Consider the following 26,352-nt stretch of genomic DNA (forward strand, 5'->3'; position numbering starts at 1 on the left):
AGTATTTTGTTGATGTGATTAAATGCCATAACCAGCTGATTTTAAGGAATAGAGATTATCCTAGATAATCTGGGTGGGCTTGATTCAATCAGTTAAAAGGCCTTGGGGCAGAGCTGGAGCTTCCTGAAGAAAGTCCACCTGTAGACAGGGCTTCACTCCATGTGTCGGAGTTCCAGGCTGCCCTGAAGATTTCTCACCTGCCTAGCCAGCCCCACAATCACGCTGACCAATTCCCTGCAATAAATCTCTTAATATATTATCTCCTAGTGGTTCTGCTTCTGTGGTGGAACCCTGGCTGATACGCCCAGTATATGACATCTATCTGAGACTAGAGTCAGAAGCGGGGGCGGGGGTGGGTGGCGAGGGCAGGTGGAAGCTCTTTGGGTCTGAGATTCAGCCTGGCTTCCTGGAGAATGAAAGTGTGATTAGAGAAAGAGGAAGAGAACATGAAATTAAAGAAGAGAGAACTGGGCAGGGGCTGGATTTTAAAAGGAATGGGAAGTAAAATAACTGAATTTGGTTTTTAAAGGATGATTTTAGCTACAGGAGAGTGGCTTGGATGGGGGTGTGATTTCAGAGGTCACGGTTGGAAGGGGCAGGCTACATGGGGAGGTTAGATTAGAGAGGTGGCAGAGTAAATGATGCAAAGTGTAAGAATGAGATGTAGGAGCTGCAGAACTTGCCGGTGAATTATGTATGGAGAGGTGAGGACTGCCAAGGATGACTGTTGAGTTTCTTACTTGAGCAGCTGGGTGAATGGCGGACTCCTTTACTAGACAGAGATCAAATGACCAACTTGGATCCTCTGGAGAGAGGGCAAGGGCGTAAATCAAAAGCTCTGTTCTGGACATTTTAGGTTTCATAAGACCTTGAGGCACCCAAGTGGACAGGTGAAGTAGGCAATCGAATAATCAGCCCAGCAAGGAGGACAGAATTAGAGATATTAACCTGAGACCGACAGCAGGTAGAGGGTACTTAATTTACGGGAATAACGAGCTCACACTGAAAGGGAAAAGGGCCCAGCGTTTAGCAGTAAGATGCTTAAGGAAAGGAGACTGAGAATGAACAGTGGGTATAATGGGGTCACAATGACGTGCGTTGGATCAAACTAAACGGCTGTTTTAAATCCGAGTCCATCGATCCCCGGATTGCGCTAAAACCAGATGGTGGCCATGCACCGCCCCCTGGCACAAACCCGCTTACCCCAGCGAAGTGGAACCTTACACCAGAGCCGGCCCCCGGCCCCGCCCCCCGGCCCCGGCCCCGCCCCCGCCCCCGCCAGCAGCCCCAGGCTCCGCCCCTTCCCGATCCTGCCAGGCTCTGCAATCGTTCGTAGAGATCGTCGCTTTGCCCAGGCGGTTGTGTAGATCCAACTGGAGGTCAGGCCCAAACCATGGCGGAAAAGACTCAAAAAAGGTGGGTCGCTGCCTGAGAAAAGCGTGTTCTGTCTTCTCCGCAGGGGTGGAACCTGTTCCTGGTCGCCTGTGGTGGGGACTTAGATGGTGTCTTAGATCCCGGGCGCCCGGCTTAGACGGTTCCTAAGGCCCAGACCTGGGCGTCCGCGGAGGGAGGGGACGACGGAGTAGCGGTAGAGCGGCCCGGGAAGGTATACGGAATGGGGTGGGTTCTCGGTCCCTCCGCGACCTCCCCGGCTCTCCTCCGCCAAGCGCCTGCGCGGAAGCGGTCTCGGGCGGGGCTGCGAGGGGAGGAGGGTGTTGTCCCCCGCCCCGGACACGGAGGAACTGTCCCCTTTGTTTCCGCTGCCTTCGGGGCGCCGGTAGCTGCCCTGTGTCCTCGACACACGTGGGAGTGCCGGCCGCTCCCCAATCCCTTCGTGCCTGTCGTGGGCGCTGTGTTTGTGTAGACGGGCTCCAGGGGGGGCCGCGCCTGGACCAGAACTAGCTGCTTTGTAGAGGCGTGGGGACAGGCCCTGGGGTTGCTTCTCCAGTGGTCTTACTGGCTGCGCACTCTGGGTGGAAAGGAGCGGCTGGGATGGGGACACGCTTAAGTTAAACTGTTTCCCACAGCAGCAGTGTTGAGCACTCTCTGGTGACTCTCTGAAAAAGAAAACCGACAAACCTTGTTTTGGGTGCCATAAATTAACATTTAGGTTTTTCTTCTCTTTAGGCAGGTAATTGTAATCTTTTTCATAAGATAAAGAGGAAAGGAATATTATGCACAGTGTATAGTAGTGTGCAGTGGAGATGAAGGTGGTGTTGATTGTTGTTTTAATAGGTAGGTCTTTGGCTAAGCCTTCTGTCAGCTGCCTGTTTCCCCGTCCGCCCCATCACTCCCAGGTACAGTGAGGTCTACGTGGAGATATTCGGACCACGTTTTAATTGATCTAGCGGTGAGTTTAATTATTCCTGCCTCACAAAGTGTGCTGATTGTAACACACACTGCTTGGAGCCTCTTCCTTCTGCATAAAACTGAAGACAGGGCATTTTTGAGTCTCACCTGTTCTCGCTTGCCCAGAATAAGTTAAACGTTAAATACTTTTTTCATTAAAAAAATCATAGCGAGAGGGAGGGTGAGGGAATGGAAAACTGGGATGGAAAATCATGTCTAAAATGAGATGTTTTATAGAGGTTAATTTATTTGTCCAGGGCTTAATAAAATTGCTTTTTTAAACACACAAACCAACTTGAAAAAACATTTACAAATGTTGATACATTCAAGGGCAGCATCATTCAGCTGTCACAGAAAGAATATCCAAAATGACAGGATGGTTCCAGGAAACTTTCAGCTAACAGAAAAGAGATGACTGGTGTTAGGATAATGATGTCCCGGAAATGAACTTTGCTTCAAGACATTTAAAGTCTCTGGGTTTCAGTTTCCTCATCTAGAAAATGAGAGGTTTGGACCATTTTCTGTTTTCTACTTCATGTTACTGAAGTTTTTTCTTTCTTCTATTCAGTAGAAAGGTTTTATATTTTCTGTGGTTTCAGCAGACAAGTGACACATAGTAACCCAGATGGATCATTTTAAAATTTTATTAACTTGTTCCTTGTAGAAAGTCAGTGCCAGTTAAAATGATGGGAGCAGACATAGCTGTGTCTAATCTCAACAACATTTCTTGAAGATAGACCCAGGGATTATTAGTTTTTGGTTTGATATTCTTTTTACTTAGAGCTTTAAAAATACTTTGTGGTAGGAAGGTTTGTTCACAGAAATTTATAGAAGAAAAATTCTTGCACGTCTTTTTTTAGTTTTTCACATCAGTAAGGAAGTGGTGATACTTAAAAATATTATGCATATACCTGGAGCTCCCAGCTGTGCTGTTCCTATATAATAAAAATATTTAAAATTTTAAAAAATATTTAAAATTTTTTTAATTTAAAATTTTTTACAAATTTTTTACAAATGCTCATCACATAATCTTTCTGGTTTTTTTCTTTTTTCCTAGAAATCTTCCCTTTGAAGTCCTCTGTCAACTTTGCTCTCTAAGACTGATGCACAGCTGTTATCCTGATGTTTCCCTCTGTCCTTGCACGCTGGAGCCTCTGTTTCTAGAATCTGTCTTGTCTGCTGGTTTACTTTTATTTAGCTAAGTACATCCTTCATTAGCTTCATAATAAAGAGTGCATAGGAGATATTTTTTTTTAGTCCTTGCAAGTCTAAAAATGTCTTTATTTTCCTTCCGTAGTTGTTTGCTAGTCTGGCTGGATAAACAGCTCTAGGTTAAAAGTAGTTTTCACTCAGATTTCTGTAGGCTTTGTTTGCTGGTGTTGTAGTATCCAGTATTGCTCTTAAGAAATCTGATGCCATTCCGATTATTTCTTCCCCTCCGTGTGTGACTGTCCCACCCCCCACCCCTGGATACTTTTGAGGATCTTCTCTATAGTGTTCAAAATTTTTATGATAATGGTACTTGCCCATGGGTGTTTTGCATTCACTGAATCCTTCCGGAGTGGAGATTGATAGCCTTTGTCCTGGGGAATTTTCTTGTGTTATTCTTTCATAGTTTATTCTCCACCAATATCTCTCTTTTCTCCTTTCAATATTACTTTTATTGGGATTACTTTTATACTTCATGTATTGGTCCTCTAACCGTCTTGCCTTTTCTCTTTTTTTTTTTTACATTTTGTTCTACTTTCTGGGAGAGCTCTTTTTAACCTCCATCCTTCTAGTGAATTTTAAATATTCGTCATGCTTTTTATTTCTAGGGCCTCTTTCTTAGACTCTGTTCCTTTTTCATAGGCTTCTGTCTTGATTTATGCAGTAGTGTCTCATTTCTCTCAATTATAAGTGTGTGTTTTTAATGTTTTCTTCTACTATTTGAATTAACTGTGTTTCCTCAAACTATTTTTTTTTCCTGTTTGTTTTGGGTTTTTTCCTTCCTAGTTGGAGGCTTCCTGGATGTATCTGATAATGGCCTTCTGTCCATTCTGTCCATTGTTAAGCATGAGAACAGCACAGCTGGGAGCTCCAGGTATATGCCTTAGGCTTGTCCTCTGATGTGTTTCAGGGTAGAGCAAGTCAGGCAGGAAGCTGAGCTTTTCATTGAAGAACTCAGTATGTCTGGTAGTTTCTGTAGAAAAGAATCATCTTCTTATCTCCTTGCTGCCTGAAATTCTGTATGAGGCCAGGAAGGCACATGGGGAAGGGGTGCTGGTGGTCTCACTGTTGCTCGGCCTGTCATTGTCACCTGGCTTTGGCTTGATATCTTAAGTGCAGCGCCTCATGGAGGGGCCAGTCATCACCCGGCGGTGCCCCTGAGGATGGGGCCGGGGTAGACATCTGACAGCTTGGTTGCCTCACTTTTCTCCCCTTCCCTAGTGCCTGGTGCCCCCAAGCTAAGCCTCTCAGTGACTCTCTCCCTGCTGCTTACAGGCTTCTGAAAGTCTTGACATCTTTCATCTGCTGTTACCTCCTCTCCCTTGCTCTTTGGGAATAGTACTTCTTTTATTCCTTTACTGTTGTTTTAGTGGTATTTTGAAAGGAGAGATAAGTTGTCCATGTAGACCAGGGGTGGGCTAACTTTTTCTGTAAAAAGCTAGTATTACCTTGTTTTTATTGTTAAGGAGTACATGGTGTTCCAGTAAGCTGGTAGCAATATTTTATTTCATTACCTCTCCCTTTTTATGGCTATCAAGGTTATTAACAATGTTTCACTGTTCTGAATAATATTATAATGACCAATTTGTGCATATATTTTCCTCCTATTGAATTCTTGATGATAGAACTCCAGAAATAGATTTCCTAGATCACACATTATGAATATTTTTATGATTCCTGATGCATATTGGTGCAGTAATTTCAAAGAGGTGTCCTGATACTGCCACCAGAAATGTCCTAGTGTCTCAGTTAAATTACAGCTGCATCATCATTGGATAGCTGTCATTAAAGGAAAAACAAAACACCTCATCACCCTGAACAAACTAATATGAGATAAGAAATGGACCAGAATATAACCATATTGAATATTCCAAGTATTCACATTTATCTCATAACACAGCCTTTCATTTCTTCCCTCCATTGACTTGTGTCATGTTTCTGCTAGTACGATATCAAGCATCCTGGGTGTAATATGACACAGAACAGTTATGAACAGTGGTCTAGAAATATTCTAACCCATGCCATTGTGAATATGGTGTAATCAGGTTATATTTGTGATAGCAGTTTATTTATTTGGAGACTGAAAGTAATGAGAAGTAATGCTAATGAAAAATAATCATTTTTTCCTTGGTTAAAGAGGATTGTTGCTGAAGCAGTGGGAGAAATGATTTGAAGAACAGAAAAACTGGTCTTAAAGGGAAACTAAGGAGTCTAAAATTCATTAAATGATACTTACAAGTTACATGAAAGTATTTTTAGATAAAGGGGGAGACGCTTTTAGGGATTATGATTTGAGGGGGACTTTTTCAGGAAAGTGGATAAAGTTTCACCCTGATTATGGAAACATATCCAGGACTTCTTTAGTACCTGGCCTTAAGAAAATTTGATCAGCTATTGATTGATTGATTGGATAGGTAATGCATTTGTGGGATTCAAAATGCAAACAATTTAAAAATGATATATAATGAAAAAAACTTCCATCTACCTTTGTATCCCTGCTATCTAGCTCCTCTCTCTGAAGGCAGTGAGTATTGATTGTTTCTTACCTGTTCTTCCAGAGATAGTTTGGAAATATTCAAGAAAATACAAATATTAAGCAGTTACACACTAGTACTGCTGTACACATTGCACCAGTTGTAAATGATGCTCAAAAGTCATTTCAGGGCTTCCCTGGTGGCGCAGTGGTTGAGAGTCCGCCTGCCGATGCAGGGGACACGGGTTCGTGCCCCGGTCCGGGAAGATCCCACATGCCGCGGAGCGGCTGGGCCCGTGAGCCATGGCCGCTGAGCCTGTGCGCCCGGAGCCTGTGCTCTGCAGCGGGAAAGGCCACAACAGTGAGAGGCCCGCGTACCGCAAAAAAAAAAAAAAAAAAAAAAAGTCATTTCAGAAAAGCTGAATGTGCTAAACACTTAAGTATTTTATTAGAATGGTAAGGTTGTCTTGTTTAAGTTCATGTTACATATAATGAAAATTTTCAGTCATCAAGGAGGACAAATTTTAAAAACATATGAATCTGTTTCAGAGTAAAACATTTGAAAAAATAAAACTTTGCAAATATTTTTTAAAATCAAAGAAGTATCCAAAAAAGACATGAAACACAAATAGAAAGTACCATTAAATTTGTTTATAGTATCTACTGTATGTTAAAAATAAGCAAGTAGGGACTTCCCTGGTGGCACAGTGGTTAAGAACCCGCCTGCCAATGCAGGGGACACGGGTTCGAGCCCTGGTCCGGGAAGATTCCACATGCCACAGAGCAACTAAGCCCATGTGCCACAACTACTGAGCCTGCGCTCTAGAGCCCGCAAGCCACAACTACTGAGCCCGAGTGCCACAACTACTGAGCCCGAGTGCCACAACTACTGAAGCCCGCACGCCTAGAGAGAGCCCATGCTCCGCAACAAGAGAATCCACTGCTATGAGAAGCCTGCACACCGCAGTGAAGAGTAGCCCCCGCTCACAGCAACTAGAGAAAGCCCGCGCTCAGCGGTGAAGACCCAACGCAGCCAAAGATAGATAAATAATTAATTAAAAATAAATCAATAAATAAGCAAGTATTTTCATACATGAATATTTATAGAACTTAATAATATTGATATGAGTGAATCATTGCACTCTAGATTTCTAGTCCTTGCTGGTGGTGATACAAATATTTAAATATAAATATGATATTTACTGAAATGAGAAAACAATTTTTTGAAAAATTTATAAATCAAGGCTGTAACATGCAAGTCAAGAAAACTTCAACTGTTGTATACCAGGTTTTAGTAATTTACTTGAAATGCAAAGTTCATGTCTTAGAAGAAAACTTTGATAGGTTTTGTTTATCTTGTAGAGCTAGAACATGGCAAGGATGTCTGGTTTCAACACTCTTCTACTTAATATCATACTGGAAATCTTAGCCAGGACAATAAGGGAAGAAAAAGAAATAATATGAATACAAATTGGAAAAGAAGAAATAAAACTGTCCCTATCCACAGATAACAAAATTGTTTACATGAAACTGGTTTACATGGAAAATCCCAGAGAATCTATAAAACTACTTGAACTAAGTGGGTTTAGCAAGGTTGCAAGATACAAGGTCAATATACAAAATTATTGTATTCCTATAAACTTGCAATGAACAGCTAGAAATCAAAATTTTGAAAAATCCACACAGATATAAAATAGAAATATCTAAAATGGTATTGTTATTTCATAGAAACTGAGAGCAGATTTAACACCATGAATAATATCATTACTACTAAGAAAAATTATTAATGACTATGAGTTACTTAACGATTATCAGTTTAATGGGGAAGTCATTTGGTACAGTTCTTCATGTCAGCTCATGGCTCAGCTAGGGCAGCATTTAGCTAGATTCAGCTGTGTCCAACAAAAGATCACAGCAGAATATCAAAAACATTAATAAATTATTTGGAAATTATTAATTTTTTGAATAATTTGCACTACAATTTATATCACTTGATCAGCAGTTTTATCATACACATAGAGAATAAATAGGAATATTTATAAATTTTAAATTTCTACATTGATTTCTATATTAATATTACATTGCTGCATTGTTAAATATTTTGAATGAACATTCTTTTTCCTCTTCTTTTTTTTTTTTTTTTTTTGCGGTACGCGGGCCTCTCACTGTTGCGGCCTCTCCCGTCGCGGAGCACAGGCTCCGGACGCGCAGGCTCAGCGGCCATGGCTCACGGGCCCAGCCGCTCCGCGGCACGTGGGATCTTCCCGGACCGGGGCACGAACCCGCGTCCCCTGCATCGGCAGGCGGACTCTCAACCTCTGCGCCACCAGGGAAGCCCTCTTTTTCCTCTTCTTAACCAAAATACTGGCATGTTACTGTCCATCTCTGGCTTTGATTTTGTTGACTTAACAATGTAGCTTGGAGATCATTCCAACTCTTTACATACAGGATTATTCATTCTTTATTATGCTGTATATTCATAGTATACCATAATTTATTAACAGTTCCCTACTAATGAATATCTAGATTGTTTTGAGCTTTTTGCTATTTAGAAACAATGTTGGTGTTAAAAGAGTCCAAAGCCTCTTTTCCTCTCAAGCATTTTAAGAACGCATGATAAATCATTTTAGCTCAGTGGATGGTGTGCCACCTGAGAAGTTTATAATATATTAAATCTTACAGTTTATTTTTCATTTTTCCCTCAATTTGTTTTAACGTTTTTCTCATTGCAGTGTCAAGATAGCTTCTATAACAGTATTTTTAAACTTTACACATGATGAATGTTACCTTTTTTTCCTGCAGTGTGAAGATTGCACCTGGAGCAGTTGTGTGTGTAGAGAGTGAAATCAAGGGTGATGTAACTATAGGTAAGAAAATAGCCTATTAGTGTTGTTTCTCAAGAATTGTGATTTATTTCAGTGCTTTACAATTCATTAGGTATTATTTTCTATGTTTGACTGATGCCCTAATTTTATTGAGAAACAGTGTATTTCTCTAAGTGTTTAATATTTCTAAAAGAATTTAGTGTGATGGAGTCTATATTTAAACTCATGTCTGATAAACTAACAAGGCAATATAATAAAGTCATTTATTTGAGAGACAGCTGTTGTGTACCTACTACGTGCCAGGCACTGTGCTAGCACTAGGGACCCAGCAGTGAACACAGCAGACAAAGGTACTGCCTTCACAGAGCTTACATTCTATTAAGAGTATAAACCATAGAGTCTGACAGACTTGGGGTAGCATCCTCGCTCTTAACCTGCTGAGTTACCTCTGGCATGTCACTTAACCTGTCTCATTTTCCCCATCTGTGTAATTGTGTGTATCAGAATTAGGTTCAGCTGCTTGTAGTGGTGGCTTACACGCTCAAAGGTTTACTCCCTTATGTAAAAAGCCCAGGGCTAGGCAATTCAGGGCCTGTCAGTTGATTGTCTGGGAACTCCAGCCTTGCAGGCCAGGATGTGATGGCTAGAGCACGAAGAGTGATCTCGGATAAGAAAGGGGAGGAGCGGAGACAAAGGGTGTACCTCCCAGTGCATCAGCTCCCCTTAAATAGTCTTCCTGAAAGTTCCACACGGTCTTTTGCCTTGGTCTCGGTCTCATGGACACACTTAGCTACAGAGAAGGCTGGGAGATGTAGTCTGAACTGGACACGTTGCTGCCCCCTTATTGGGTTCTGTTACAAGGCAAAAGGAAAGAATGGATGTTCAGTGGTAGTTAGCAGCTTTTGTCACAGGCAAAATAGGAGTGCCTCCCTCAGAGGGTTTTTTTGTTTTTTTTTTTTACCTTATAGGTTTTTTAAAGAATTAAAAATAAAAGAATATTTGTGGGGCTTCCCTGGTGGCGCAGTGGTTGAGAGTCCGCCTGCCGATGCAGGGGACATGGGTTTGTGCCCCGGTCCGGGAGGATCCCACATGCTGCGGAGCAGCTGGGCCCGTGAGCCATGGCCGCTGAGCCTGTGCGTCCGGAGCCTGTGCTCCGCAACGGGAGAGGCCGCGACAGTGAGAGGCCTCACGTACAATCAATCAATCAATCAATAAATAAGAAAGTCATTGCCCAATACCTAACAGATAGTAAGCACTCAATAAACGTTGGCTAATCACAGTGTAAAATCAGTGTAGCCTTGTTAGAGGTGAAGTCCAACATTTAAATCAAATGAACAATTTGACATGAGGCAACTTGCTTATATGAACATGATTAAATTCCCCCAAATGCACATTTTAGCACATTCTAGTTCTTTTACATGTGTTTTCACTGGACGTGGTGCCCTGGTAGCTTTATTAACGTGAGCCCATCTTTACTAGCCACTGTGTGTTGCTGGAGTAGAGCTTTCAGGGAATTAAGTACACTTGCAGAGAGAAGATATGCCTTGTTCCCTTATACTAACAGTATCTGTAAAAGAAAAAAATTTTTTTTTTAATTTCAGTAAGTCTAAGCCTCCAGCCACTTCAGGCATCATGTCTTATAAAACCAGTTAAGATTGTGGCTGTATTGGGTACTTCCCTGGTGGCCCAGTGGTTAAGACTCTGCACTCCCAATGCAGGAGGCCTGGGTTCGATCCCTGGTCAGGGAATTAGACCCCACATGCATGCCACAACTAAGAGTTCGCATGCCACAACTAAGGAGCCGGCAAGCCGCAACTAAGGAGCCCGTGAACCACAACTAAGGAGCCCGCCTGCCGCAACTAAGACCCAGCGTAACCAAATAAATAAATAAAGGAAATACAGCATTAAATTACTAAAAAGATCATGCCAGTATCATGGAACATCATTAGGAATTTGCCAGGTTGGATTTATTTAATTATAATATTTTAAATTGACAAAATTTCAAAGTTTAGGTGATGGCTCTTTCTTTCCAGTGCTGTATTAACTCTTTGTTAACTCTTAAACCACTTGCAAACTTTTTATGAGGAGAAATTATGATGGTCACATGTTTATCAAAATGTTCCTCTGCATTTTGCCTTTTTTTTTTTGGCCTCATGTGGGCTCTTAGTTCCCCAGCCAGGGATTGAACCCGAGCCCCCTGCATTGGGAGCACGGAGTCTTAACCACTGGACCGCCAGGGAAGTCCCTCCTCTGCATTTTTATTCTAGTATTTTTATGGTTTTCTTCATGATTCGAGGAATAACATCTAATAGTAGCCCACAAGGTGTTCTGTAATTAGAAGGAAAATAAGATTATAATACTTACTTTCCCTCTCATTTCTACTTCTTCCTCACTTTAAACAATAAGTGTTCAGTATCTACTGTATAGTAGATATATAGATGGTATAAATGTCTCTACAGGCATAAATGTACGCACAGGTATACATATATGTTTGTGTGTGTTTGTGTGTGTGTTTCAGATGTGAAATAACAGGTCCCGTCCTTGCAAAGCATCCCTAGAATAGCAGTAAAGGCTTTATCCTGTGAAAAGGAGAGCTGGACCACTACATAGGACTGGGGCCTGGGGGTTTCAGGAATCAGCGCTCGCTTTTCTGTTTCCCCTCTGTCTTTTGTTCCTTTGTGCTTCTCCCCTTTGTTTATCCCTTTTATCCTCCTGCCTTCTGTAAATGTTGAAATTATGTAAAGAAATACAGTATTTAAATCTACTTTCCATGTAAGCTCATTACCATCTGATCATGCACAACTTTGATGGTTAAAATATAAAATGATTGTTCAACACAGATTTTCAGTGACAGATTGTAGCATAAGAAATGGTAATTTTTTTAAAACTAGGGATTTGAAGTTTATCATAGAATGGATCTAAGTTAATATTTGTTGGGTTTATTTTATTTTATTTTATTTTATTTATTTATTTATTTTTTGCGGTACGCGGGCTTCTCACTGTTGTGGCCTCTCCCATTGCGGAGCACAGGCTCCGGACGCGCAGGCCCAGCGGCCATGGCTCACGGGCCCAGCCGCTCCGCGACATGCGGGATCCCCCTGGATCGGGGCACAAACCCGCGTCCCCTCCATCGGCAGGCAGACTCCCAACCACTGCGCCACCAGGGAAGCCCTGTTGGGTTTATTTTTGACCCAGTGTTTTAGAACAAGAAAATTTGCTCACGTTACAGAAACATCTCAATTTTTGAAATTAAGGAAAGGGGCTTCCCTGGCGGTCCAGTGGTTGGGAGTTTGCCTTCCAGAGCTGGGGACACGGGTTCGATCCCTGGTTGGGGAACTAGGATCCCACAGGCCTCGCGGCAATTAGGCCCACGCGCCGCAACTCTTGAGCCCGTGCCCAAACTAGAGAGAAGCCCATGTGCTGCAGCTAAGGCCTGATGGAGCCCAAAAATATAAATAAATAAATATTTTAAAAGAAAATTAAGGAAAAAATTCAGAAGTGATATAGTTACCCAGTGTTCTATGTTACACAATTCTTATCTCATTTTCATTGTGCCTGTTTCTTATCTCTAATTTTATATATAAATATCGAAATTTTCCAGTATTGGTATTTAGTCATTTCTATCATGTTATATTTGGTATAAAATTATCTCTTATCTTTTGATACTATTAATTCATTTTTCTGATGTAATACATCAGATTAAAAAAGCTCCTGGGAGATACAAAGTTAAATCAAAGCTGAGAGTAGAGATAAGTTATCTGATTAAACCTCACTCTCCCTACCATGTTGTGTTTTTTTATTTTTAGTGTTGTGTTTTTTTTGGGGGGGGGTGGAATTTTCTTCTTAGGGAAACTTTTATTTTCTTATTTATTTTTAATAATTTTTATTGGAGTATACTTGATTTACAATGTTGTGTTAGTTTCAGGTGTACAGCAAAGTGAATCAGTTATACATATACATCTATCCACTCTTTTTTAGATTCTTTTCCCATATGGGTCATTACAGAGTACTGAGTAGAGCTCCCTGTGCTATACAGTAGGTCCTTATTAGTTGTCTATTTTATATATAGTGGTATGTATATGTCAGTTCTGATCTCCCAGTTTATCCCTCCCCCTCCCTTTTCCCCCTGGTAACTGTTTGTTTTCTACATCTGTGATTCTATTTCTGTTTTGTAAGTAAGTTCATTTGTACCATTTTTTTAGATTCCACATATAAGCAATATATGATATTTGTTTTTGTCTGAATTACTTCACTTAGTATGATAATCTCTAGGTCCTTCCATGTTGCTGCAAATGGCATTATCTCATTCTTTCTTATGGCTGAGTTATATTCCATTGTATATATATATACCGCATATTCTTTATCCATTCCTCTGTCAATGGACTATTTTTCAACTTACGGCTGTTTTTGTTTTTGCTTAATTTATCAGAACAACTAATGTAAGTCTTCTGTTACAGTATGAGATTTGAGCACTTAATAAGCTCTGTTTTCTGGCTTAAGTGGCAATGAATTTAAGTGTAGTTTAATTAATAGATTTTTCAGGATGTTTTACATAACTTATCATTCCCTTATCAGTTTTACTCTTACCAAATTATTCCATTCTGAAATATTTGAGGAGGAAAGTAATTTTTTCCTTTGCTATATTTCAGTTAGTAGAACTTTAAACCTGATCTTCTGTTTTCCTAGAAAATCAGGTATTTGGTTTATCAAAGTAACTAGTCCGAAGCTTTGAAGTATTGTCCTTAACCAGAAACCCTATGGCTGTGGCTCTGCAGGAACCTGACCCTTTCATTAGAGACAGCTAGGAAACAGACCTTGGGAAAAATAACAGCACTCTCGTTAATTATAATTTGGGTAAATAAGGTTTCATAGTATGAAGCCTGTTTTTAATTAGTTTGCCTTGATTCATGGGCCATGCATTATTTCCTGAAAATGTTTTTTGAAAGCTGAAAAACATTTCAGAAAGGTAGCTCTGAGCACAGTCCTGTAGTCCTGTTACAGGGTAAGGCAGACTCCTGGGGTTAGGACAGGGCTTGGTGGGACATCGTAATGTGAAGGCAGAACTGAGTATAGTGGCAAAGCTTTGTGATGGAAGCACTTTGTCCCACTTATTCTGTCGTTCTTTCCATTAGAGTTTTTAATATAAGCTTCCCTTTTATTGTGGAAATCTTTTTTTAATTGAGGTAACATTGGTTTATAACAAACATTATGTAAGTTTCATATGTACATTATATGGAAATCTTTTTCACTAAAGCAGAACAGTGGCTTTGACTTGAGAAATTCATTGAATATAAAGCAGTTCTTAAAGATACTTCAGCTTACAGGTCAAAGGAATTGTTTTCATTTTCAAAAGAGACCTTGTGGCTTTTGGAGCTATTTATTGACATATGAAAATGTCCACAAAGATTGCTTTCTGTGGCAAAGATAGACAAGAAAAATGCCCTTTACTAAATGAGGGGAATGGAAATTTGATGCAAGGAATGTCTTTCTGGCTGGGTTGCGTCAAGCCCGGCCAACCATTTAGAAAAATAATTCATCAGCCAGTGAGGCAGCTCCGACTCTAGACACACTTATCCAAACAAGGAGATAAGCCAAATAGGGTTTCAGCACATTTGGTAAGAAAATATACAAACTGCCCCGCCAGAAAGAGCGCCAAGAAAGTTCACAGCAGCCTTTTAAAAAAAACTTTCCATGGTGACAGATTTTTATTGTTAAAGCATTTTAACCTCAAGACCCTTCAGCTTGGTTTGAATTCAGACCCATTCTAGGTAAAAATGCTTCTTGCGTGCAGAAAAGTATGGAGCAGACTGTGCTCACATTCCAGTGTCTTGGACTAGTGCTCAGGTTGCCGGGCTGTCTGGTGACGACCTCCAGCGCTGCGCAGAGACAAAGCCTCACTCACCTAAGTCAGAAAGTTCCTTTAAGGAGTTCACCAAATTTAAGTCTTAGCAGTCACATGTCCTGCGGTTCATATACACATACTAACCTCTCTAGTCTCTGCCCAAAAAAGACCTACAAGAGGTTAAGGGAAGCTATTCAGTTTATTGTCACCCATGACCTTGTTGTTAACATCACAACTTGAAGTAGATAGTTTTCACGTTTCAAGTCATTTCAGCCCTGAACTCCAAGACTTGTGGTTTGGCAGTGTGGCCACCAGGTGGAGGTGTTGTCCTAAACACAGGTCTCACAGCAGCTGCTCACAGGTCTCATATAATGCTTTATATCCCAGGGCAAAGCCATCAGATTTATGACCAGTTTTCCAGTTACTTACTAACAAACTTATTAATAATGATAAAAACAATAACAATAATAAACACCTGGCTAAAATAGCCCCAGCATTATTTTTAACTATTGTGTAAGAAGACATGGGATTTGGGATTATTTACTTTTTAAAAATTTGTGCTCATCTCTTTGGGTTTCTTTTGTATAATTAACATGTATTATATTATTTTTGAAAGGGAAAGATGAAAATACCAATTGTTTTCAAAGCTGGACTTTAGAGGAACTTTTAAAGGAGCACAGGTCCCAGTGGTACTTTTGTCTTATTAGCCCTTTCTCAGGTAGCTTCTTGCAAGGCTGCTTGTTGTCAAAAGCTGCAGCCTGAGTAGCAGCAGAATATCTAGTGCCTCTGACTGCTTATCTAGCTGTGGCAAAGGATCTGCTTTCTGTCACAGCCATGACGATCTCTTCCTCCTGTCAGATTTTTAATGCTAGCAATGGAAAATTATTCATTTTATTAATTATTAATCTTTTTCACTATCTTACAGTATGGTGAAGAATTTTCCTCCCTGGTTAAAAAGAGGTTTTACCCCAATACCTGAGTATCAGGGAAGTAAAGCACTCCCTTTTCTTCTGTTTCTCAGACCAGAAGGAGTTATTTTGTTTACTGTGATAAAGTTCTTAGCTCTTAGTGTCAGGTTATGATGAACTTCCCATTTTGAAGAACTATGATCTCCTTTTCAAACATTATTTTATATAATCCACACTTCAGCCCAGTGAGGTAGGTTATCGTACTCATCTTTTTATAGATGAGAAAACTGAGGCATTTGAGAGATTAAGCACATAGCCTTTAAGTGATAAAGGCCAGAGCCTGGACTTTCTAGACAAGGGGCGGGGTGCTAGCTGGGGCTTTAATTATAAAGAACCTAAAATAGAAAGATCGTGTCCCTTTATCATGGAATATTTTGACGTAAAATGTAAATCTGGTATTGTGCAAACTACAGATTTAAATTGGTTCACATGGCTGGAAGACCTGTAAGAAATTTCTCATTTCAAAGGAATCCAGTGTTTGTTTCAGAAATGTTTTAGCACCTCTCCCCAAAAGTGTTAACTTCTAAATGCCCCTGATTAAGGGATTGGTTAAATAAATTATGGTATATTCATATGATGTGAAATAATAATCAGGCATTAAAAAGAATAGCCAGCTAGATACTTATATGGAAAAATCACCATGACTTATTAGGTGAAAAAGCAAATTGCAGAATAAGTACTATTCCTTGTTTTTTTGAAAAAGTATGTACTTGTACTTACTATTTTTTCTCCTTTATTTTTTAACTTTCTAATGAAATATATTTTATATACAGTGATATTTACAGATTTTAAGTCTGGAATAATCTACTCCAAATTTTTAAGAATAGTTATCTCTAGGGAATGGGATTAGCAAGAGGAGAGAGGATCTTTCACTTTTGGCTTTGATTGAGGTTTTTCTAATGAGTATGTATTCCTTTTATAAGTGTGTGTGTGTGTGTGTGTGTGTGTGTGTGTGTGTGTGTGTTAGCAAAGGAAAAAGGCACACGTGGTCACAGTCACAGTCGCCTTGAGAAGCTTCCCGGGGATCTCAGTGATCCCGTCTTCTATTCTGAAATCTCCTATCCTGAACAGGAGAATTCGCCAGGGAAATTGTACTTTAGAAGCTGAGAATTTGGGGAGCCAGAGGTGACAGAAATAACAAAGCCACTCTCTGTGCATCCTTTGACTTGGGCCCCACCCTCTTTATCAATCCTGAGCTCTTCATTGTTAGGGAAAAAAATAAGCTGCACCGAGATTCCTTCCAGTTTCTGGGCACCTGGAATGCCTCTTTATTTTAATACATTTTTGAGCAAGCATGTTAAGTATTCCCAATTTTTAAGATAAACAAGCTCAAAAGGGCAAATACAGCACACATTCCTTTTTGTTTCCCTGTAACATACAGCCCTGCCTGTCACAAGCAGATAATGATTACTGAATAAATTAACAAGTTATTAATATACTTTATTAAAACAATAGAATACTGAATTTCATGGACAGTGCCATCTATCTGACTCCCCTCCTACTTTCTGTCAGCACTTCTGCCCACCCTCTCTTACTTTCAGAGTCAGTTACTTCCTGTCCGCTTGTTTACAGATAAAAATGGCCTTGGTATGGGTGGGTGGGCGGGTGTTGGAGAGAGGGGCTGCCGCGAGAGATTCTGTTTTCTCACTAGTGGTTTCATTATCACCCAAATGCTAGGCCTATAGGGAGGGGATGTTACCGGATTTAGGCAGTGCAGTGCCTCCTTCACCCTGACCCGCCAATGGGCTTGATGAGAGCCCTTCCTGCCCCTCGACTTGAGGTTGGAGTCACTGCCTCAGGTCTCCTTTTATCAGAGTCGTAGGACTCCAGTAACCATGCTTGGCTCCTTCCTCTGCCTGCCGTTACCCCTTTCACCTGGTTAAAATCACATCCTAGACCAGTAGGGATGGTGACAGAGTAACAAAGCTAGTTAACAAAGTTAACATAGTAACAAAGACTAACAAAGTTAGTCTCCATATTTTCTAACTCTCATCTCGCCCTTATTTCCTCTTAATCCCTTAATAAAAGGACTAATTTTGGGCTTCTGTGGTGGCGCAGTGGTTAAGAATCCGCCTGCCAATGAAGGGGACACGGGTTCGAGCCCTGGTCCAGGAAGATCCCACATGCCGCGGAGCAACTAATCCCGTGCGCCACAACTACTGAGCCTGTGCTCTAGAGCCCGCGAGCCACAACTACTGAGCCCGCGTGCCACAACTACTGAAGCCCGTGCGCCTGGAGCCCGTGCTGCACAACAAGAGAAGCCACCGCAATGAGAAGCCCGCGCACCGCAACAAGTAGTCCCCACTCGCTGCAACTAGAGAAAGCCCGCATGCAGCAACGAAGACCCAACACAGCCAAAAATAAATTAATTAATTAAAATAAATAAATTAATTAGCTAATTAAAAGGACTAATTCTGTAATGCACTAGCATAAGAAAGCACCACTATAAGCAAAGAGAGCCTTACCTTTATGAGGGAAAGGAAGGAAAGGAATTAATTTTTATTGCTGGCTACGTGTCAGAATACTATGTCTACAAACATTATTTCATCTAATTCTTAAAACAGCCCTGCAAGACTGTTATTATCACCGCCCCCATTTCACCGCTGAGATAACAGAGGCTTCAGAACAGAGGGTGAGCCAGGGCTGTCCGGCTCCAAAGCGTGGGCTGTCTCCACTCACCTTGGCTTGAGATTTGGCACGAACGGCAGTGATAACATTTGTAACGTGCCTAGTGTGGTGCCTGGCACCTACTTTAGGAAACGTTCCTCCCAGCAGCCTCCTTGGAAGCACAGCCTTCAAAAGTAATTTCTTTTCACGATACTTTTAACAGGACCCAGGACAGTGATCCACCCTAAAGCACGCATCATCGCGGAAGCCGGGCCCATAGTGATCGGCGAAGGGAACCTAATAGAAGAACAGGCGCTCATCATAAATGCGTGAGTGAGACTCTTACAGGTGCTCGAATCAGGCGCCACAGGCGCCACAGAGAGCGTTTCCTTCATTTCAGCCCCATCTCTAGGGACCTTTTACAACTGACATCTGCAAAGCCCACTATTTGAGAACTAGGGAAACACTAAGCATCTTTTTCTTTTTTAAAATAATTAATTAATTTTTAGCATCTTTATTGGAGTATAATTGCTTTACAATGGTGTGTTAGTTTCTGCTTTATAACAAAGTGAATCAGCTATACATATACATATATCCCCATATCTCCTCCCTCTTGCATCTCCCTCCCACCCTCCCTATCCCATCCCTCTAGGTGGTCACAAAGCACTGAGCTGATCTCCCTGTGCTATGTGGCTGCTTCCCACTAGCTAGCTATTTTACATTTGGTAGTGTATATATGTCCATGCCACTCTCTCACTTCGTCCCAGCTTCCCCTTCCCCCTCCCCGTGTCCTCAAGTCCATTCTCTACGTCTGCGTCTTTATTCTTGTCTTGCCCCTAGGTTCTTCAGAACCTTTTTTGTTTTGTTTTTTTAGATTCCATATATATGTGTTAGCACACGGTATTTGTTTTTCTCTTTCTGACTTACTTCACTCTGTATGGCAGACTATGTCCATCCACCTCACTACAAATAACTCAATTTTGTTTCTTTTTATGGCTGAGTAATATTCCATTGTATATATGTGCCACATCTTCTTTATCCATTCATCTTAAGCATCTGTTTCAACACAAGTAATTAGTAAATGAGGAAAGCAAAGACCAGAGGGGTAAAGAGACTTGTCCAAGGTGAGATAGCTCGTAGGTGGATGACTAGAATCACCAAGTCTCGGTCTGATAATCTTCCCCTTACGTATGACAGCCTCTTCTGTTCCTGAAGCGAACGTTTCCTGAGGACACCCCCAGTGGCCCAGTGCTGTGCTCACTGCCTCAGATAGTCTTTTAGTTGGATGTCTTGGTTCTGGCTGCAATGTTATTTCTCATACCCAGACATGTGAACTTAAATCTGATATATATTTTCATATGCTTTGAGGGACAACACTCAGAATTATATTTGAAAAATTGGGGGTTCTAGAGGCAATTTTTAAACTTTATAAAATATTAGAACATGTACATGATCTTAGTGAACTAGACTATAATACCTGTGAAATTTTTATAAGCATTTGTAAAGCTTTCTAGGTAAAATTTTGGCAGGAAATTCAAGCTTATACCTAATTTATAGCAACAGTGTATGGAATTTTTAATAAAGACCTTGGGAAAATACTTAACTGTGATAAAGAGATTGATTTCTCTTAATGCTTACTTAGGATTTGGGAGTTTCTTACTATATTAAGCAGTTTCTTTTTAAAATATATTTTGGCACTTTTAGTGTAAGTCAATTAACAAGTTATATTCTGCAGTAACTCAGCTGTCAGAGATAAAGCACTGTTTTTAAATGGCTTTTTCCTCTTAGACCACAAACATCTTATGTTCTAAATGTTTCAGCTATCCACCTAACAGCATAAAATGATTATTTTATGTGAATATCTGTTTACATTTCACAATCTTGAATGATTATTAAGAAAGGGAATTTTTCAAGTTAGGCATGATTTTGATTCCATTTCAACAAGCCGAAAGTCCTAGCCAGCATCTTTTCTACCTTGTCCTGGGAAAGGCACACTGGGCTTTGAGTTTAAAAAATAAACAAAGAAAGGCTGACCTTCTGTACACACCTATGACTTCTTTACATTTCAGTAGTTCTTTTTCAACTCAGAATAAAGTCTTCTGCAGCATAGAGGATAAATAATTCACTTGGATTAAGAAATTACTTACATCGTTACATATATTAAGCTTGATGGAGGTAAAATTGAGAGAAGGAACCCAAATTCCAAAACAGCAGAATTGCTTACTGCACTGTTAACTTGTTGATAACTTGTCTCTTCTTTCTATAGTCACCCTGAAAATATCACTCCTGATGCTGAAGATCCAGAGCCCAAACCTATGATCATTGGCACCAATAATGTGTTTGAAGTTGGCTGTTGTATCCTTTGCCATAATTTAAGATAAATCGTTTCCAGCTGTCTTTTGGTACCTAAATCTCCTCTGTAGAAATTGTTGTAATTTATCTATCAAATACTTACATTTTATATATATATAATTATTTTTTAACACATAATATAATTGTATATAATATATGTTATATATTATGTAATTTATATTATGTGTATATATAAACATATATAAACTATGTTTTTAGGACTAGGCCATCCAGCTCTTTGAAAGGACTTATTTACAGTATAATCCCCTGTTCCATTGAATAACCCGAGTAAAAGAAGTATGCTGTTTTCAGGTGTGCATGCATGCACACACAAACTCACACTCACCTTTAGGAACCATCTTGCTCCTGTTGCTACATCTTGTTGGTAGGTACAGTGACTGAGTGGCAGTAGACATGAAATAGAGTAATCTTGGCTTCAGTCCTGGTTTAAGAACCACACTCTGTCCATTTGATTCCTATATAGTTTTAGGTTGACAGTATGTTGTCTGATACAAGGAAATGGTGGATGGAGATGAAAATATTTCATTCTTTGCATTTTTCCCCCCAAGCGTCACCAGTGCCTTTGCTGATTTCATACTCTAAAAAGATAGTAAAATCTTTTCAAGATGTCAGCGAAACCTTATTTTATAATAGAAACTACTTGAAGGAGAAAATCTAAAGGTTTAACAATAGCAAAATATTTAAATAAATTAAACTGCAAGCATAAAATGGACCACTAGAACCATTAAGCAGTCATTTACAATTATGTTTTTAAAGATTTTTGATGGTATGGGATAAGGCTTGCAAATGGAAGTGAACCGAGTAAAGCGAGCCACAGACGCTTATACGGTTTGATTTTGTACAGTTTGATCTCCAGTTATGTAAAGGGAATTATACACATTTACATAAAGATATATCAAGCCATTAACAGTGCCACCCTTAAGTGATTGGGTGTTAGTTTTCATTTCCTTAAAACAATTGTGGCAATATGTTACTCATAAAATCGGGGTATAAGGTGCTTATTTCTTTAAAAATATAGAAGACATTTATTTATACTTGAGATATTTCTATATAAAGATTAAAACTTTACTTGCAGACTGCCCTGGGCAAGGAGTTCTGGCCAGGCCAGCCTGCGTGGCCCCTCCCATGCCTCTGTCTCTGCCCCAGTGCAGGATAAGGACAGAGTGAATTAGTAGGGAAGAAAGATGAACATATTCACAATGTCTACTTAACTCTGGCTTACAGATTCCCAAGCCATGAAAATAGGAGATAATAATGTTATTGAATCAAAAGGTAAGTTATGTTTGGAACTTTATTGTGAAAACTGATTACCTCCTTTCTCTTTGTGGTGTTCCAGAAAACAACCTAAGTACAGACCACGGCAAAGCGGTGTGCTTGGAAGGAAGGCGTGGCTGGAAGTGGGCTAACACAGCTATGAGATGAATTCTTTGCCTTTAAGGAACCTAATCTAGTAATGTGTTTCATACGTTAATTTAAAATTCTAGCTATGTACATTTAAATCAGGATTGAGCTAAACCATAAACTTCAGGTGAAAGATTTGAAAAAGATTTCTCCTAAGAACTAGTGTCTGACTTCCCTGGTGGCTCAATGGTTAAGAATTGCCTGCCAGTGTAGGGGACACAGGTTCGAGCCCTGGTCCGGGAAGATCCCACATGCCGCTGAGCACCTAAGCCCGTGCGCCACAACTACTGAGCCTGTGCTCTAGAGCCCGTGAGCCACAACTACTGAGCCCACATGCCACAACTACTAAAGCATGCGTGCCTAGAGCCCATGCTCCACAACAAGAGAAGCCACTGCAATGAGAAGGCCATGCACCACAGCAAAGAGTAGCCCCTGCTCGCCACAACTAGAGAAAGCCCACGCGCAGCAACGAAAACTGACCGCAGCCAAAAATAAATAAATAAATAAATGATTTTTTAAAACCAAAAACTTCCTTCCTTCCTTTAAAAAAAAATTAGTTTCTCTAGCAGTTTGCTTTCTTGAATTTCAGGACTGCTTTCCCCTAGCCCATCAGAAACAAATGTAAGCTACTTTATCATAGGTGGGGCAGTGCAGGGGCCGTGTAAGTCACCATCACTGCTGGGAAGCAGCTCCAAGAGCTTGTCCAGAAAGAACTGGAGTGATAAGACTTTTTCAGAATAGTGCCTTTCCTTTCTTGGTCTTGACTGGCATGAAAGAAAATGTTTTCTTTAAAAAAAAAAAAATTAGGCTTTTTGTTAATCTGCTTAATGGTTTTTATTTAATTTGGATTACCAATTATGATGATTCCCACTGTCATTTTCTATTTATTGTATACTTATTATGTGTCAAACCTGTGCTTGACTCTTTACATTTACTATCTCATTTATTCCTTACAGCAAACTGAAGTGGGATGGTCTCCATTTTATAGATGAACTTGCTCAGAGAATTTACAGTGACTTGCCCAAGATTGCACAGATAGCAGCAGAGCTCTGCTTTGAATGCTCTTGATACTAGTCTGGTGCCTGCCTCTGCGCTGTACAAACTCTGGACTAAAGTGATTTCTTAATATTTTTTTAAGGGCAGTTTGTATTTTTAGACTTGCATCATCTTAGGAAAAAAAATAGTGTTCTAGTCATTGAATGTCTTACATGGTAGTTCTCTCTGTGTCTTTCCTGCAGCGTATGTAGGCAGAAACGTAATATTGACAAGTGGTTGCATCATCGGGGCCTGCTGCAACCTGAACACATTTGAAGCCATCCCTGAGAACACAGTGATTTATGGCGCAGACTGCCTTCGTCGGGTGCAGACTGAGCGACCACAGGTACTAGAACCTCTCTTTTAAAAAGAGTCTTTTCCAGGGCTGCTAATTTTCCCAAAATACCACATAATTGTTTTAATGGGGCAGCAAGTCAGCTGTTTAAAAAGCAAATAATTAAAATAAAACATGAGAGAAACGTTCCTAAAACTATAATTTCTTTGTAATTATTGAGTCCTTAATATCAGAAATATGTCCAAAGATGACAATGACACATTGATTATAGGAAAAGAAAATCCAGGGATATTATTCCTAGTCTTACGTATTTTCACTGGAGGTGCATCACCAAGCCTTACAAACTATATGGATTTGCTCCTAAAAATACCAACCTTCGAGGGTAAGGAATGAACCTACCAAATTTATACTGAATAGCCAACTTGGGTTCATCTATTAGTTTACTAACATAGATGCCTTGAAAATAAGCACAGCTTGTGAATATGCAGGTATATTTAGATATTTTCCTGTCTTACGAGAAATTGTCCCCTCCTAATAACCAAGAATAATGGGAAGTGTGTATTTGGAGTTTCACATTAGAGTAGGAGATAAGTAAGATAAGGGCATTTGGGACTTCCTTTGGACAGAAGATATTCTGACTGAAGTTTGGAGCCTCACTGTTTGGCACACTCAGTATATTACCCACCCTCCTTCCCTTTCCCCAAAGAAAGTATTTTTCAAGACATTTAGCACTTTTGCTTCTTAGCCATATTTTATCAGAAATTAAAATTCCAGTTCTTTCTGGGTTATTGTAATGCTGTAATGTTTGGCTTTTATTATTATTACTATTATTATAAGCAGGTATTACCTCTATAGACCAAAAAGGAAATAAGAACAACTCCAGTATTTTTTCACTATCTTTCTGTATAACAGCAAAACAATTGAAGAGGGTGAAATGAAGCTGGAGTTGGGTTAAGGGAGATTAGAATTAAGTGAGCAGGGATATCTGAGGTTTAATACATAATGGTGTGTATGCAGCTCTGTTTTCCATTATCTTGCTGATCGTAAGGATCATGTAGAGGTCCTTATTACAGAGGGTTCACCCAGACTTTTGGAAACAAAGTTCTTAGGGCAAGGGCCTTAAAGTCCGTAATTTTCACAAGTACTCCCAGTGAGATTTACAGTGAGGGAAGTTTGAGCAAAGCTGGTATATGAAGAGTGAAGATCAGGTGAGTGTCACAGCTGTGTGCTCTGAAGGTCGTGTAGAAAGCAGTGTACTCGGGGTATTTTACTTGTGTTGTCCACTATAATTGGAACTTTTTCAATTCTTAGAGGCCAAGGTGAAACCTACGAAAGCAAGGTTGAAAACTGATTAACATATATTTTTATATGTAAAATTTTTTGGCTTTTTCTTATTACCAAACTTAAAGTATGTTCACTGTAAATTGAAAAAACAGAAGCAAAAATAAGTCAGTGAATGGGATCCACTGCAGGGGCACAGGTTCGATCCCTGGATCCCTGGTCAGGGAACTAAGATCCTGCATGCTGCACGGCAGGGCCAAAAAAAAAAAGTCTGAAAATCACCTGTAATCCCATGACATGGTGATAATCATCTCTACCTGATACTCTTTGCTTTCTGCTGGTCAGTTCTTAATTCTCTTATCTTTTTAGCCCCAGACACTACAGCTGGATTTCCTGATGAAAATCTTGCCAAACTACCATCACCTAAAGAAGACTATGAAAGGAAGCTCAACTCCAGTTAAGAACTAAGAACAATATATGACATCAAGATAACATTTGTCTTTGACCACTGTCTTTTGAAAGAGCCACAGTGTTTATGCACTCTTAGCAGTCCGCAGAATAATATGTGTTGACTTTACCTTGTAAAATTGAGCTAGAGAGGAAAGAAATGGGTTTTCATTGTAACTGTCCTCTATAATTTATATAAAATGTATTATTTTCTGATGTCCTTGTCCCATTTCTGATAATTTACAGATTTCTTATTTTGTGTTGTTTTGTTATGTAAAATGTTGGCCATGAATTTTAGTTCTATAAAAGACTACCCATGATAAGAAAGAACATATTGTTATGTATTTATATTCTAACATTTACTAAACTAAATAAAAATGTTGATGACAGGACTTTCAGTGAATATACTTTAATCAGTTTTTCTACTTGCATCAACTCTCCCAAAATAGCTCTTTTAATTTTTATTGTGTACTAGCTATATATTAAAGCTAATGTGGATTTGTAGCTGTTTAAAATTTCAGTGAAATTTCAGCAGCTATTGAACTAATTTAGACTTCATTTTGTTTCCAAGAAAAAGATTTGGTTTTTTTTTCAGTAAAACAAAAGTAATCAGGGAAAGATGTATTCAGTAGAATACAAAATCAAAAAGAATGGTGTCTGATGAAAATGACAAGTAGGGCTTCCCTGGTGGCGCAGTGGTTGAGAGTCCGCCTGCCGATGCAGGGGACAGGGTTCGTGCCCCGGTCCGGGAAGATCCCACGTGCCGCGGAGCGGCTGCGCCCGTGAGCCATGGCCGCTGAGCCTGCGCGTCCGGAGCCTGTTGCTCCGCAACGGGAGAGGCCACAACAGTGGGAGGCCCGCGTACGGCAAAAAAAAAAAAAAAAAAAAAAAAAGAAAATGACAAGTAAAATGACCATTGAGTGGTATTCTTAGGTTTCTGAGAACAATGAAACTAGAAGAGATTTTGATATATTTATAAATGTATGAAATTATTTTGGCATATTACTAATCACTAATTGTCGACCTTGTCATAATTCTATTTACCTAATTACATAATGGGCAAAATATTGAGGATTTTATTGTAATTCCAAGTTTTTTTTAATAATTCAAGTGCATACATTTAATGGGACATACTTTTTAACTTTTGAATCAGTAGATGTTGATTAATACTAAGACATTAAATGCTAAAATATTTTCTCTTGAAACTTTTTTTTTCATTGAAGTATAGTTGATTTACAATGTTATGT

General features: G+C 39.8%; 1 protein-coding gene across 1 annotated transcript; it reads left to right on the forward strand.

Annotated features, from left to right (window-relative positions):
* Nucleotides 1–1,325: 1,325 nt before the first annotated feature.
* Nucleotides 1,326–25,775, forward strand: DCTN6 (dynactin subunit 6). The gene is made up of 7 exons (XM_082863693.1): nucleotides 1,326–1,416; nucleotides 8,834–8,898; nucleotides 18,497–18,602; nucleotides 20,540–20,628; nucleotides 21,871–21,918; nucleotides 23,286–23,428; nucleotides 25,028–25,775. The coding sequence occupies exons 1-7, from the start codon at nucleotides 1,394–1,396 to the stop codon at nucleotides 25,124–25,126; spliced, it is 573 nt and encodes a 190-aa protein (XP_082719819.1). The 5' UTR covers nucleotides 1,326–1,393; the 3' UTR covers nucleotides 25,127–25,775.
* Nucleotides 25,776–26,352: the final 577 nt, after the last annotated feature.

Source organism: Leucopleurus acutus, assembly GCF_964270905.1.
Source record: "Leucopleurus acutus genome assembly, chromosome: 21".
Classification (NCBI taxonomy): Eukaryota; Metazoa; Chordata; class Mammalia; order Artiodactyla; family Delphinidae; genus Leucopleurus; species Leucopleurus acutus.